This window comes from Hemicordylus capensis, chromosome 2, assembly GCF_027244095.1.
Source record: "Hemicordylus capensis ecotype Gifberg chromosome 2, rHemCap1.1.pri, whole genome shotgun sequence".
Classification (NCBI taxonomy): Eukaryota; Metazoa; Chordata; class Lepidosauria; order Squamata; family Cordylidae; genus Hemicordylus; species Hemicordylus capensis.
In genome coordinates, this window is record NC_069658.1 from 242864557 (window position 1) to 242880641 (window position 16085).

At 50.5% G+C, this 16085-nt stretch overlaps 1 protein-coding gene across 6 annotated transcripts in view; it reads right to left on the reverse strand.

The window, feature by feature from the left end:
- Positions 1 to 11928, reverse strand: part of LOC128347439 (zinc finger protein 883-like) — a 37520-nt gene extending 25592 nt beyond the window's left edge. For 2 of the 6 annotated variants that reach the window (XM_053302109.1, XM_053302117.1), the window contains exons 1-3: positions 11836 to 11928; positions 983 to 1504; positions 637 to 766 (exon numbers count right to left, since the gene is read on the reverse strand). In XM_053302109.1, the coding sequence (XP_053158084.1) occupies positions 637 to 766; positions 983 to 1504; positions 11836 to 11913 (730 nt within the window). In that variant the 5' untranslated portion in view covers positions 11914 to 11928. Of the gene's footprint in view, positions 1 to 636; positions 767 to 982; positions 1505 to 1580; positions 1665 to 4365; positions 4514 to 6494; positions 6515 to 11835 lie in introns of those variants that run through there. The other 4 variants (XM_053302113.1, XM_053302111.1, XM_053302110.1 and 1 more) reach the window with 4 other exon arrangements.
- Between the last annotated feature and the right edge of the window lie 4157 nt (positions 11929 to 16085).

Consider the following 16085-nt stretch of genomic DNA (forward strand, 5'->3'; position numbering starts at 1 on the left):
TCCACACTTAACTGACCAAATAATTTCTTTCCTCCGCACACTCTCCCATGCTCAATCTTTCCTTGAGAACAGACATCAGAAAAAATATTGAGGGGACATACAAGTGCATATTAGGGGGAGCATGTCCAATGCGCCTCTCCTTCAAGTAACCCCAGGGGTCCAGCAGCAGGAGTGCACGTGGGAACACTTGCCCGCCCCATTGCCCACCCTTGGCTGTCATTGGGAAAGAGAGGTTGATGGGGGAAATGCCAGCATGGAGAATTGATTCTTTCCAATAATCAGGAGATAGTGTTCAGTTCCTTCGGCTCTGAGATGCTCTAGAGCATATGCAGAGTGCAAAGTGGCTGAGAACACAGCATCTGAGAACTACTTTATCTCAGAACAATGTATGGACTCAAAGCTGAAGACCTTGGACTATATTCACTGGAAATGAACAGATCTTTAGAATAAGGATCTTAATTTGTGACACTGGAATTGGGCTGGTCTCTGCTCTGACAGAGAGAGATCCCAAATTAATCTTTGGAATACTGATCAAGTATCTAGCTTTTGGGTTAGACATTTCAAATTCTCCCTGTTATAACTGAGAGCTGTGATAGGCACATTACTGACACCTGGTTTCATAAACATAATACGCACAAAGAAACAAGGTCTTCTGAGTCCAAAATACCCCCGTTGGGCATAACAACAGTGGCCTCTGCTTGGCATCCAATGGAGCCCTCTCTGCCTCAGAGAAACCAGGAGCTGCTTCCAACAACGGTCCTGGAATCTGAAAGAAACAGAAGAAGAGACCCCCAGACAGGGGACAGGGAGAAGTAGAGATTAGGATAAAATGGTGCAGAACAAGGCATGAGGAGGGGTGGGGTGGGAGGGTCATCTCCTGGAGGGATTCTCCAACCTTCTTGGACAACTAGTGGCTTCTTCCAGGATCACCTGGCTCACATTCTAGGCCCGTTGCAACTCCCAAGATGAACCGCTCTCTCACCTGCTGCTCTTCCTGCTGCTTCTTCTCCTCTGCCTGGCTCAGGAGGAAACCTTCTGCCAGAGCCACCGCCTGCGAACTGGTCTCCGCTCCACATTCTCTGACCCAGCTCTTCATCTCAGGGGGTAGGATGGTCAGGAACTGCTCCAGGACCACCAGGTCCAGGATCTGATTTTTTGTGTGTCTTTCTGGCATCAGCCACTTATGACAGAGGTTGTGCAGCTGGTTGCAAACCTCTCGGGGCCCATCAACCTCTTGGTAGCAGAACTGCCTGAAGTGCTGGCGTTGTACATCCGAGTTCAGGTTGCCTCCGCTCAGGATTTTCTGTGTGGTCCTTTCCCAGAATCCCCCACTGCTCTCAGCCTGGGTGGCATTAGGGGCTTTGCCTGCTTCAGAGCCAACAGAATCTCTCTCCCCCATCTTCAATCTGTGCTCCAAGGCAGCCTCCAGCAAAAACCAAATATCTTGTTTTCTCTTGAGGCAGCAATTTCTTTGACACACAGATTCTTCTTCATGGACTTCTCCCTATACAAAAGAAAGAGAGATGTCAGGGGTGAGAGAGCAAGGCAGTGTGTCGGGGAGGAAAGAGGGTGGATCTTACCTTGAGGGCCACAGAACAAAGCCTTCAGTCTAATGCAGCATCCTTCCCTTTGTTTTGACCCTAGCTCCCTGCACCTTATTCCTCCTCTGGGCCTCCCCTGCAGCCCCTCCCACCACAGCTACATTGCTTCACCTAGTTGGAATTTTTTAATTCCTAATTTCTCCCAGTAGCCAGATTTAGCTATGAGCTTATTGAGTTCTGACCAGTTGTTTGCCTATTGCCTAGAACGTGAAACACACACACTAGGAATCATATTAACATTTTATTTAGATTACATTAAAGATAGGTTAGAAAAGCTGATTTTCAGTGGGGGGAGGAACGGCGGGGAGGAGGGCTGGAGAGAAGTGGAAGAGAGGAGAGACGGGGCAGGATGAAGAGGGAGGGGGAAACAGCCGGCCCCAAAGCGCCACACAGATGGTCTGTGCGGGGTTGGCTAGTATTAAAGAATTCAGTAGGCATCTCACCACTCTTGCAAAGAAGTCAGCAATACAAAAGATAAAACTTAAAACAGGAGACCCAATGACAAAGAATTTTTTTTAAAGACAAGACTACAGGTGAAACTCGGAAAATTAGAATATCGTGCAAAAGTCCATTAATTTCAATAATGCAAATTAAAAGGTGAAACTGATATATGAGACAGACGCATTACATGCAAAGTGAGATAAGTCAAGCCTTAATTTGTTATAATTGTGATGATCATGGCGTACAGCTCATGAAAACCCCAAATCCACAATCTCAGAAAATTAGAATATTACATGGAACCAAGAAGACAAGGATTGAAGAATAGAACAATATCAGACCTCTGAAAAATATATACGCATGCATATGTATTCAGTACTTGGTTTGGGCCCCTTTTGCAGCAATTACTGCCTCAATGCGGCGTGGCATGGATGCTATCAGCCTGTGGCACTGATGAGGTATTATGGAAGACCAGGATGCTTCATTAGCGGCCTTCAGCAATTCTGCATTGTTTGGTCTCATGTCTCTCATCCTTCTCTTGGCCATGCCCCATAGATTCTCTATGGGGTCAGGTCAGGTGTGTTTGCTGGCCAATCAAGCACAGTACACTGTATACTTTTCAGAGGTCCGATATTGTTCTATTCTTCAATCCTTGTCTTCTTGGTTCCATGTAATATTCTAATTTTCTGAGATTGTGGATTTGGGGTTTTCATGAGCTGTACGCCATGATCATCACAATTATAACAAATTAAGGCTTGACTTATCTCACTTTGCATGTAATGCGTCTGTCTCATATATCAGTTTCACCTTTTAATTTGCATTACTGTAATTAATGGACTTTTGCACGATATTCTAATTTTCCGAGTTTCACCTGTATAGCCAGGGCTTGAAGCCCAACGCTAAAGAGGGAGGACATTTTAAAAGAACTGAAGATCAAAAAGGGGGGAAAAAACTATATTCTAATCCGTGATGCCAACTTTTATAATCCCTTCTTTTAGGGGAATTTTCTTCCATGCCAAGAGTATGGTTTTGAGAGGCCACTTCTAATTAGAAGATACCATCCATCTTAATTAGAAATAAGTCATCATAGAATAATTAGATAGTGATCAATATTGCTTGGTATGCAAAAAGTATGAATAGCTGACTACCATGCCAAAATATTTTAGGATTACATGATCTCACTTGTCAGTTGACCATGACCTAATGGCCACCTCTCAGCAGAAAAAAAAACCCCTTTCCATGTTCTTGTGGTTAGAGAACAAGCTAGTTATGGTACCCAATTTGCATAAATGACCTATACCCATCTAAATCTGTGTATCTGACTCCATAACTAAGCTAACTTCCCTGTTAACTAAGCTAACTTCCCATAACTAACTTCCTATGACTAACTAACTAAACTAACTTCCCATAACAAAGCTAACTTTCCTTCAGCTACTAGTCGGAGGGCTACAGGCCACCTTCAGCCTCAAAGGCAGGATGCCTCTGAGTACCAGTTGCAGGGGAGTAGCAGCAGGAGAGAGGGCATGCCCTCAACTCCTGCCTGTGGCTTCCAGCAGCATCTGGTGGACCACTGTGCGAAACAGGATGCTGGACTAGATGGGCCTTGGGCCTGATCCAGCAGGGCTGTTCTTATGTTTTTTGCAACTACAATGCATGCAAAGTGTATAAGAAACAATTTTCATGAACTAAAGTATTTCTATATGGATTCTTGATTCAAAACACAGAAGCCCCTTTTGTGATAATATGGTTAAAATAATGTGATAAAGTGATGACATATTAAAATAATGACCCTATGGTATATATTTTAGATATACGCGTAGAGGTTCCTACCCTCTTTCCTTTTCGGCATTCCCCACCCACACCTCCCTTTCCTTCACGCCTCCCTTTCAGGGGGGATTGTAGTTCAGTGGTTGCTCTGTACAAGTCTCAGGAAGACAATGGTGAGCGAGATGGACCAAAGCTTGGACTCGTGCATGTTCTTGAGCTGCTCCTTCTTCCATAGGGCAAATAGAACTAGCCTGAAACTGAACCGAATCAACCCAGAGCACCGGGCTTGCTGAGAAGAGGAAATAAACTCCCCCAGCCCCAGCTAGGAAATATGGGATGGCAACACGGAGCTTCTTCCCGTGGAGTGGAAGGAGCGGGAGAGGGGGAAGAGATAGATCAAACCCGCCCCTCTAAGCTGGCCCACCCCCTGCAGTAGCCACCTTACTAGCCCCCAGACTTTCTAAGTACCAAGCAAGCAATGCATCTGAAAGGCAAGCGGGCGGGGGGGGGGTCAAACTTGCTCCTCTAAACTTAGCCCTCCCCCATCAGCCTTGCTCACCTGCCGCCGCCCCACCAACCAGCCTCCAGGGACCGACCTCCCTCCAGATCCTCTCCAAGGAAATGCATGCACCTGCCGAGATTTGGCGGTCCCTTTGCCTTCCCTGACTTCCTGCCCAGGCCCCTCCTCCTCCTCTCCTCCTCCTCCTCTCTCCATTCCTTTCTTCTTCTCTAGCGGGGAGGGAGTGTGAGCATCGGACGAGAGGATGCTGTTCCTCCCTCCCGCTGCAGCCCCGCAATTGGCGGCTGTCTAATGGGAACCGAAGCTCCGGGGTACACGTGGTGTGCTCTGCGCCTGCAGAACTTCATCCCATTCCCGGCAAGGAGGAGTACACCAAAACAAGGTCCTCCAGGAGGCAGAGGTGTATCTAGGGAAAATAGCGCCTAGGGCAAGCACTGAAATTGTGCAACCCCACCCTCCGTCCAAACATAGTTTAGAGAACACTAATAATATTCTGGAGGCGGAGATTTATCTCATCTAGCAAAAGGAAAGAAATACTTTCACACACACACATAGTGATGTGCACGGTCCGGAAAAGTCCGGACCAGCACCGAAGGGGGGCCTTGTTTCTAGGGCGGGGAGGGCTTGCTTAGCCCTCCCACCTCCTTGCCCCCGCCAGTGCCCGTATTGAACAGTATAGGGGTGCTGGAAACCAGCCGCCCCCCCCCCCGCCGCCGCCGCGGCGAAATAACCCCCAAAGCCAGCCAGCCAGCCAGCCCTCCCTCCCTCCCAGCTAGCTGCCCGCCCGCCCACCCGCCCACTCACCCGCTCGCTCACTGCATAAGAAACGAGAGGAGCTCCGGCACAGAGCTCCTCTCGTTCGGAAGGCCTCCTGCAGAATGGCGGCTTGCGCGCGCGCGCATGCGCGCACTGCAAAGCACGCCGTTCTCCGGAGGCCCGGTCTACCCGCCGGGAAAGGGCCGGGTAGACCGGGCCTCCGATTGCTGAGTAGACCGGGCCTCCGATCGCCAGAGGCCCGGTCTACCCAGCGATCGGAGGCCCGGTCTACCCGGCCCTTTCCCGGCGGGTAGACCGGGCCTCCGATCACTGGGTAGACCGGGCCTCCGGCGATCGGAGGCCCGGTCTACTCAGCGATCGGAGGCCCGGTCTACCCGGCCCTTTCCCGGCGGGTAGACCGGGCCTCCGGAGAACGGCGTGCTTTGTGGTGCGCGCATGCGCCCGCGCGCAAGCCGCCATTCTGCAGGAGGCCTTCCGAACGAGAGGAGCTCTGTGCCGGAGCTCCTCTCGTTTCTTATGCAGTGAGCGAGCAGGTGGGTGGGTGAGCGGGCAGCTAGCTGGGAGGGAGGGAGGGCTGGCTGGCTGGCTGGCTGGCTTTGGGGGTTATTTCGCCGCCGCGGCGGTGGCGGGGGGGGCGGCTGGTTTCCAGCGCCCCTATACTGTTCAATACGGGCGCTGGCGGGGGCAAGGAGGCGGGAGGGCTAAGCAAGCCCTCCCGCCCTTAAAGGCATACCTCCCACCCGGACCCGAACCAGGCAGGGCCGGACCGGTCCGGCAGTTCGGCCATTCTTTGGAATGGCCGCCGGACCGGTTCGGGCACACTGCTACACACACACACACCAGGGGCATGACAAGGCTGGAGTGGGCCCAGAGAAAAAATTTTAAAATGGGCCCCTCGCTCACACACACATACACACACACAAACTTCACAATATATAGTCATGTGACTTGCCTCTGGGGGCCCCCTCGAGGCGTGGGGGGCCCCAGGCAGCCGCCTCCCCTTGCCTAATAGTAGTTACGCCCCTGACACACACAAACACACACACACACACACACAAAAGCAAACCCACATCACATATGTTATGGCTAGTAGTGGGTGCGAAAAATGCCTTGCCTTCAAATAATCCATCCGCAAAGGAGTGGGGTAAGTGGGGGGCAGTGTCTTGGGGCTCATCTCCGCTTTAGGCTATGCAGAAGGTCCTCAACTGGGCCTGCAGGACAGTATTCTCTACCCAGGTCTGCTACCCAAGTCTCCTTGGCAGCTCCAAAGGCATGGAGTCTTATGGCATTTTTGGTATATCTGTTATATTTACAAATATAAACATGGAGCATGGAGTAGCAGCCAAACACTCAGGCAGGCAGTGATGGTCTTTCAAGCAGCATCAGCCCACCTTCCATTCCAAATCCAGCAGTGCGTATTAGCAACCCCCCTGCCCCCGCCACTGCTATCTGCCAGCAAGCAGCAAAATTTATTTATTTATTTATTTATTTATTTAACCTTCTTAAATCTCCCACTCCTCCTCCTCCAAGGAGCCCAGAGCAGTGTACTACATATTTAAGTTTCTCCTCACAACAACCCTGTGAAGTAGTCTAGGCTGAGAGAGAAGTGACTGGCCCAGGGCCACCCAGCAAGTGTCATGGCTGAATGGGGATTTGAACTCGGGTCTCCCGGTCCTAGTCCAGCACTCCTTCATATTACATGGGATATATACAATCATTCAGGTATGTTTGCCAGGAAATCTAGATTGGACCCTGCTCCCCCCTGTGCTTACTGCTGTGAAAAGCCAGAAGCTGCCCTCTGCCATAGTTGATGATACCCATCTACTTTTTTTGATAAAGCTATTACTGTGGAAGTACCTTGTATATATGAGAGGTAAATTGCTTAAATTCACATGGCTAAGTAACTACTTCCGAAGAAACAAGGAGGTCTTGCAGCACCTTGAAGACTAACATGGCAATTGTAGCCTAACCCTTTTGTGGACTTGAGCTGACTTCATCTAGTCCATGAAAGGCTGTGCTACAACAAGTGAGTTAATCTTCAAAGTGCCACAAGCCTTCTTGTGTTCTGACTGCGTCAGACAGCACGGCCCCTCTGGAAATGGTTACTACAGAAGAGCAGCAGCCCAGCTTTTTAAAGTGTGGATCATCTTGATTGCAGTCAAGATTCAGAAGTCTCTTATCTTGACTTAACAATTTTAATGGATTTTGTGTTTGCACATGATGTGAAGAGTCGGAGACGGCGGCGCTGACATGCCGGCAGCTCGCCTCCAGACAGGCCAGCCACCAGCGGGTTGCAGCCAGCGGCAGCGCGGCAGCTCCCTCGCTCTGGGGCGGGGCAGCGTGCAGCAGCAGTGTGGACACTGGGAGTGGGCAACCCCGAGGGATGCTTTGCACCAGGCCCACGCATCACCTCTTCTGCCCACCGGCGCTGGCCTCCATCCCATCTCCCTCCGAGTCCCCTGGGCCCCCCCCCCCCCCGGTCAGAGGCCCTGCGTGGCGTGTGCGCACGCACGGCACGTCCCTCCCCAGACCCCAGCAGCCCCTTAGCTGGGCTTCAGTGTTCTCGAGGAGGGAGGAAGGGAGGGTGGGTGTGGGGAAACTGAAGGGCTCGCTCACTGCTGGCTGCCACTGCCTGCCTGCCTCACACACTCCAGCCCAACAAGAAGACAAAGCCAAGGAGAACCTCATTGAGCAGCGCGCCGCCGCCCACCCGCCTCAACTCGGGGTGGGAGAGGGAGGTCAGCTGCCGCCCCGCCACCCCCGAGAGACACCCCCTGAGCCCGTCATTTTTCCGTCCTCCCCCTCCCGCTCCCCCTGGTAAATGAAATTTAATTAGAAATAATATTTTTAAAAAACACACACACACACACCTGAATGATGCAGGGACACTTTATTGTTGTTGAGTGTTGAGTGAATGATGTGATGAACGATCTCCTCCAGCTGACCTCCTCCATGCAGGCACTGCTGCAGCCCGAAGAGAGAACGAACGAGCCGGCGGGAGAGCGTGCAGCAGGCAGCAGAACACGTGTGAGAAAGAGAGATCTTGTTGCCTGCCTGCCTGCCGTGCGGTGCGCAACCGCGGGGGGCGGGATTGCCAGCCAGGAGGAGGGACCGGCGTCTGGCTAGCCAATGAGGACTAAGCAGGCTGGCTGAGAGGCAGCTGCGGGGCACCCTGCCAGAGTGGACATGACGCACCATGCCAAGCAGCAGCATCAGGCAGGCAAAAAATGGGGGGGCACCCAGCGCGGGGGCAGTCAGTGGGATTTTGCGCCCCTCGAGTGGCACCTAGGGCATGTGCCCTGCCTGCCCTTCCTGGTTACGCCCCTGCCTACAGCCCCCTCCCACCACAGCTACATTGCTTCACTCTCTTTCCTTTTCGGCATTCCCCACCCACACCTCCCTATCCTTCACGCCTCCCTTTCATGAGGGATTGTAGTTCAGAGGTTTCTCTGCACAAGTCTCAGGAAGACAATGGTGAGCTTTGGACCAAAGCTTGGACTCGTGAATGTTCTTTAGCTGTTTGCCCCTCCGTAGGGCAACAAACAGGCATAGCTTGGAAATGAACAGAATCAACCCAAGCGAGCACTTGGCTTGTGGAGGCAAGGGAAGAAACTCCCTTAGCTGGGAAATACAGTATGAGGTGAGCATCTTCCTATAGGATGAAAGGAGACGGTGGCAGGTTTGAGATGGATCAAACCTGCTCCTCTAAACATGCCTCTCTCGCCCCGCCCTCAGTAGCCACCTTACTAGCCCCCTAGCATTTTTAAGTACCGAGAAACGCCTCTGAGAACAGGGAGGGAGATCAAACCTGCTCCTCTAAACTTATCATGCCCTCCCCATCAACTCTTCTTGCCTGCCCTTTTCCCTGCCCTTCTCTACCTCGATCACTTGACCACACAGTATTCCCCCAAACCTTCCTTTACCTGTGGCCATCCCGGCCCCCTTGCCGCCAATACAGATAGAACTCACCAGACCCCCACAAGGGCCGAGAAGACAGGAGTCACTGACCCCCGCCCCTGAGATGCCTGGAAGCTCCAACTAGTTCATGCAGGTCCGTGTTCGGGAGCAGGAACATGGGGAGTCCTTGCTCCCTCGGGCATCCAGCAAAACGGGGATCTCTTGCTTTTGCTCTACAAGAGATCCGCTTGCCCCCTCCCTTCAAATAGGATAGAATAGGGAGATGAAGCGTCTTCTCATTGTCTACATTATGTGGCTAATGTGCAAATGGCGGGTGGGAACCGGAAGTGACTGCTGTCCGTCTCTCATTTTCCTCTATCTCTCTGTTGTGGAAAGAGAGAACGATCTTGTTGGGTCCCTTAGACTTCAGGGCGCGGGGAGGGGGCAGAATTGGTGGGGCCGGCGAGTGGGAAAGGGTTGGGTTGCGAGGAGGAAGGAGCGTGAGGAAAGCTGGGGGAGGAGAAGGAAGGAAAGAAGAAACCCAGCTCTTCCCCCAGCATCTCAGAGTTTCTCCTTCAACCAGGCTGCAAAAGTGGAGCCAAAAGATTTGCAGCCCGGGTCGGATCCTCCTGCAAGCTTCTTTCGGGACGTATCCAGGCTGCTCCTCCTGGGGAATTTGTCATTCCTCCCTGTTTTTGAATATAAAATGATGCCTGGTCTGGAAAGAAATGGCCAAAGAAGAGGTATTACTCTACCATGAGGTCCGAGGCAGCCCCAGATCTTTTCAGCATCTAGCAATGCCTCTGGCACAATCCCATCTTTCCCTAATTAGGCAGAGTGGGGGAATTTTCTTCCAAACAAACTTTGAACAGGTTGTACTAATACTACTTTTAGCTCAGGCTGCTAAAGTTGAAAAGTTTCTTAGGCAAGAAGTCGGAGGACAGTATGGCCACCATGGCGTAAGGACACAAGCACCCAAACAAAGCACTATGCTGCTACCTTGCAATAAGGAGGAGAACTGTATTTCTGGCTCCTACCAGAGCCAGAGGGGGGAGCTCACAGGGTTCAATCTTTGTCTGTAAGGGATTCACAGTAGGCTACCATTATGCCATTTATTTTGATGTGGGGAAACCCACTCCCCATATATTTGGGGGGTGAAGAAGTAGCAAAACCCTCCCAAAAAGGGCTGAGCAGTCCTGGGCCTCCAAAGGTGTGTGACTGCGGCAGACCCAAAATGAAGAGTAGCACACTTCAGCAACAAAGATTTATTATGAGAAGAAAAGAAAAAAAAGTATGCAATAAGAACTGTCTTTTCATAAAACAGATTGTAAGAAAGAGTTTTCATTAAGCTGGCAACCCAGATTCCAAGCCATCAGTACAGAAAAATAACTTTCCTGACAGGTTTAACTAACTGGGTCCTAAATTATTACTTAGAAGGCTGCAGCCTCCCCATATCCCCAACAGTTCTCAGCCTGCTGCTTCCTCAGGGCCCGCCTTGGACAGACTAACCAATAGAACAAAATATTCACGTCTCCACTGAGTGGCTGTGTGTATAATTCCATACCAAGTCTTCTGGATTTACCCTTCAGCTTTGAATTTCCCAGGCTTTTTACAAAAGCCCACCCTCCCAGAAGTTGCTCTAAGTGAGGCCTAGGGATGTGCAAACAGGTTCAACCCCAAACTGGTTCGGTTTGACGGTTCGAGATCATACCGAACCACCACCCTCGTTCGGTCCAACATCAGACCGAACCCACCCCGACGGTTCGCGACTTATTTTAAAGTGGAAAACAATTTTTTTTAACCTTTCTCCCCTTCAGGGGAGTTCCTTGGGGCAGCGGAGGGGGGGTCCATGGAGGTTCCCTCTCCCCCCACTGGCCTCCATAATCACTCCCTCGAGCCAGTTCTTCGGCCCGTTTGGGCCTCCATAGTTCCACACATGCGTAAATAGCCTCTGCGAGGCCTGGTATGACCAGGGCCTCACAAAGACCATTTGCGCATGTGCGGCGGCCGCCATTTTGGGCAATGTGCCAAACTACAGAGGCCAAAATGGGCCAAAGAACTGGCTAGAGGGAGTGATTACGGAGGCCAGCGGGGGGAGGGGGAGCCTCCATGGACCCCACCACCCCAAGGAACTCTCCCAAAGCAGAGAAAGGTGAACTTGTCCGGTCAGGTTCGAGTACGCTCCGTACTCGAACCGAACCGGGCCAGCCGGTTCCATGTACATCCCTAGTGAGGCCTAGTCCTCCCTTGGAGAGACAGAGATAAAAGAGTCTTTAAAATATCTAACTAAAGTGGTTGAACATTAGTGGGTAATACTGATGCTGGGACAAATTTTTAACTGAAGTTGACTGGATTAGTGCTTCACTGCTGAGCTTGCATTCAAGAGAAGTTTTGCCCTTCCTAACCAAGGCCCTTCTTTGGTCAGATGCACCCCACAAAAACCCACGCCTTAAAATGTAAACTTTTAAGGTGGAAGTAGTTTTGCTCTTTTTCCCAAAGCAAATTAATTCTTTTCCCAGCATTTATTTACAACATGAATGAGTGGTACTTCAGTGAAAAATAAGGGAATGCCTCCAACCAAAGCTTGTCCCACACGTTTATATGGTTTCACCAGCATGAAGCATTTGATGAGAAGTCAGGTTTGTGTTATGTCCGATAGAGGAGTGTGCACAGAACCGTCTGGTTCGGTTCGAGGCCAAATCAGCCTCGAACGGAACTGGGCCAGTTTGGTCCGGCCCCCATCAAACCACACCCCACGCCCAGTCCCAGACTTTAATTAAAAATTTTTAATTAAATTAAATTTAAAAAAAAATTTAAAATGCAAAAAGGAACTACCTGTAGCCCCTTCGGGGGGCTTGCAGTAGCCGCGGGAGGTCTGCGTGGGTTCCCTCTTCCCCTGCCGGCCTCCCTCATCACTGCCACGGTGGGTTAAATGTAGTTTTTTTTTGCCCTTTCCGGCCTCCGTAAAAGTGAGCAGCTGCCATTTTGGCCACCACATTGCATGCGCAAATGAACTCTGCGAGGCCGTAGGCCAGGCCAGGCCTCGCAGAGAGCATTTGAGCATGTGCGGCGGCGGCCAAAATGGTGGCTGCTTGCTTTTACGGAGGCCCAAAAGGGCCAAAAAGACTAAGTTTACCTGGCTGCAGCGGTGATGAGGGAGGCTGGCAGGGGGAGAGGGAACCCACGCGGACACACCCCCCCAACGGCTACATCAAGCCCCCCGAAGGGGCTACAGGTAGCTCCTTTTTGCATTTAAACATTAAAAAAAAAAAAAATTCACAGACCTGCTGGACCGGACCTAGCGGTCCGGTTCCGGTCCAGACAGAACTGGGTGGGTGGGTGTTTGGTTCGATCATGAACCCATGAACCGCCGGACCGAACCGTCAGACCGCGGACCGCCAGACCGGTTCTGCACATCCCTGTTGTCTGAAGTGCTTTACATACTGCAAGAATCTATTTGGTTTCTCTCGTGTGAATCCTTTGATGTAAAGTAAGGTGGTGCTTATGGCAAAAGCTCTTTCCGCACTCCAAGCATATATATGGTTTCTCTCCTGTGTGAATCTTTTGATGTGAAGCGAGATGTGCATTTCGAATGAAGCCCTTACCACACTCCAAGCATTTATATGGTTTCTCTCCTGTGTGAATCCTTTGGTGTGCAGTCAGGCTTGTGCTGTGACTGAAGTTCTTTCCACACTCCAAGCAAGTATATGGTTTCTCTCCTGTGTGAATCCTTTGGTGTGAAGTCAGTTTTGTGCTGTGACTGAAGCTCTTTCCACACGCCAAGCATTTATATGGTTTCTCACCTGTGTGAATCTTTTGATGTGAAATTAGATTTGAATGTTGACTGAAGCCCTTTCCACATTGCAAGCATTTATATGGTTTCTCTCCTGTGTGAATCCTTTGATGTACAGTGAGCTGTGCACTTTGACTGAAGCTACTTCCACACTCCAAGCATCTAAATGGTTTCTCACCTGTGTGGATCCTTTGGTGTGAAGTCAGGCTTGTGCTGTGACTGAAGACCTTTCCACAATCGAAGCATGTATATGGTTTCTCTCCTGTGTGAATCCTTTCGTGTGAAGTGAGATGTGCACTTTGACTGAAGCCCTTTCCACATTCCAAGCACTTATATGGTTTTTCAATTGTGTGAACCTTTTGATGTAAAGTCAGGCTTGTGCGAATACTAAAGCTCTTGCCACAATCCAAGCATTTATAAGGTTTCTCTCCTGTGTGAATCCTTTGGTGTGAAGTCACACTTTTGCTGTGACTGAAGCTCTTTCCACATTCCAAGCATTTATAAGGTTTCTCTCCTGTGTGAATCCTCTGGTGTGAAGTCAAGTTGGTGCTGTGACTGAAACTCTTTCCACACTCTAAGCATGTATATGGTTTCTCTCCTGTGTGAATCCTTTGGTGTGAAGCCAGGCTTGTGCTACGACTGAAGCTCTTTCCACACTCCAAGCATGTATATGGTTTCTCTCCTGTGTGAATCCTTTGGTGTGAAGCCAGGCTTGTGCTGTGACTGAAACTCTTTCCACACTCCAAGCATGTATATGGTTTCTCTCCTGTGTGAATCCTTTGGTGAAAAGTGAGATGTGCCCTTTGACTGAAGCCCTTTCCACACTCCAAGCATTTATATGGTTTCTCTCCTGTGTGAATCCTTTGATGTAAAGTGAGATGTGCCCTCTGACTGAAGCCCTTCCCACACTCCAAACAACTATATGGTTTCTCTCCAGTGTGGATTCGATTATGTTTACCGAGATTTTCTTTCTTGCTGAAGGTTTTCCCACATTCTGAGCATTTGTATGGTTTCTCCTCTGTATGCATTTTCCCCTGAGGTTGAAGGCTAGGTTCAGAACTGAAGCTCCTCCTGCTGATATGACAAAGGGTTTTCTCTACTACTTTCTCCTTTCCCCCCTGGATTGTGACTGTATGAAGTTCACCATGCTGAGAAGCAGGAGGTCCATTCCTCTTCTCCTGTTTGACTTCAGTTTTTATTCTTTGCTGTTCTCTCTTTGTCCTTCTGGCACCTCCCAAAAATCCTGTGTGGAGATTACCATCATTCTCACTCTCCCAACTGTCACCTGCTGCAATGGAAAGAGAAAACCGATCAGGGCTGAGACAGTAAAATGGCCTCACATACAGTGTTCCCTCTAACAAGGATTCCCAGATGTTATTGACTACAACTCCCAGCATCCCCAGCCGCAACAGCCTTTGCTTGGGGATTATGGGAATTGTAAGCTCATTTCCGAGATTGTCTCGGCATTCAAGCCCTTCCTTCTTGCGATGAAGAGCTTGTGTGCCAAGGCAACACCTCTAAGATAGACTTGCCTGCCGCTCGTCTCCTGGAGAAGATGATAGGTGAGCTCTAGGCTTGGCTGTCTACTGGGGAAGGCAAAGCCCTGGCAGGTTGACTGAGGACTGAAATGGTTGTTGGGCTCAGCAACAAGCTGGGCCAATCAGCAGGCCATGTTTTGGCCTGCCTATGTGACCCAACTGATGTGTCAGGTAAATCCAAAGCCACTCCATTTTACTTAGAAACCCCATTTCTAACCCCAGCCCAGCCCAGGGACATAACTTACATCACTGCCTTTACTGTAGCAAAATTGTATCTATGAAACTTGTTAACATAGTCAAGGTTCTCACTGTTTCTCGCTGACACAGTCAAGAAAACAGGATCTAACCAAATAAGGAGTAATCACCCGATGAACAATGAATCATTTGCATGCGTACTAGATACTTGGATCACCATACTGTGTCTAGGGCAGGCCTGCACAACATAAGGCCCGGGGGCCAGATTCGGCCCGCAGGGACTATTTTACTGGCCCCCAGGTATCCTGCAGCAACACAGGAGCTTATAACGCCATCCTGTGCATGCTTTCTCAGAACTATGCTCCATGGTGTGCCCAGTGAGGCTTACTCCCATGTAAGCATGCCTTGCATTGCAGCCTGAAAGCAACAACAATTTAGGGAGAGGAGAGGACTTGGCATTTTGGGGGGTCTGGCATGCGCTCTAGGGGCCCCACTGATTGAGCAGGGACAGGACCTATTCTCTGGCCACTAACCTTGGATAAAACTATGGGTCCATTGACAGGGGAAATAGAGCCACAAGTAGCTAACAAGATTTAATTATAATGTCATAATGCGCTAAAAATGTGACCGTGGCCCCTGCACACCAAGTTGTGGATGGTTCCGGCCCACCAGGGCATTTGAGTTGTGCAGCCCTGGTCTAGAGTGTCAGCACCATTTAGATTGTTTGTATAAATAAGGTGCACTTGTAACCAAACTAATCGGTTTGAGAGCATGAGCCTACTGATTACCTATCGCTGACTGCAGAGCAATAAAGCCTCAATTAATAATTCCCAATCCTTGTGTCTGACTGATTGGTTAAGCAGACCCAGGAACGAGCCCCATCCACATCACAACTATGAAGGGCAACACTCCTTCCTGACAAGCTGCCCAGGTGGAGGGCACGCTTGGTTCGAGGTCAGGCAGGCTCAGGAGGCTGGGACTGAACCAGGAGGAGGATGCTGGGGCACCTACTAGTGCACACGCCACACAAGGCAACAGTGTCTCCATGGCTTCCCAGTCCAGAAGCGAGGTGTCCCTGGCAGCCCCAACGCAGCCAGCACATGCACGCAGGCATCCCACCCAGTGGTTCAAACAGGGGCACCTTGGCGCTTTGTCTGGGGTATGGGAGGAGCCCACTGTGCCCCACAACAGTGCTGAGCAGTGTGCTCTGCAGTAAGTAGCAGATGGCAGATGCAGTCGGTGCTGAGCCAGTTTTGGGCAATGCATCTCCAAGTCTGGCCGGACCTGGCAACAGTTTCTGGACAGTTCCTCTCATGCCCACCAACCAGCACTCATAGTGTGTTCTCTACAGCCAGGGAGGTGGGGACACCCCATTTCTAGTGCTGCTGACACACGCAAACATGCACACACGTGATGATGATGATGGACTGGTGCACTGAAGTCCAACACCAATCAGAGTGGAGGCTGTGATGGAGCAGGCAGGAGGTTTGGTTTATTCTGTTTTGTGTGCAACTAACATTCCCCGCCCCGCAAGCAAGCAGCACAGACACACATGCACG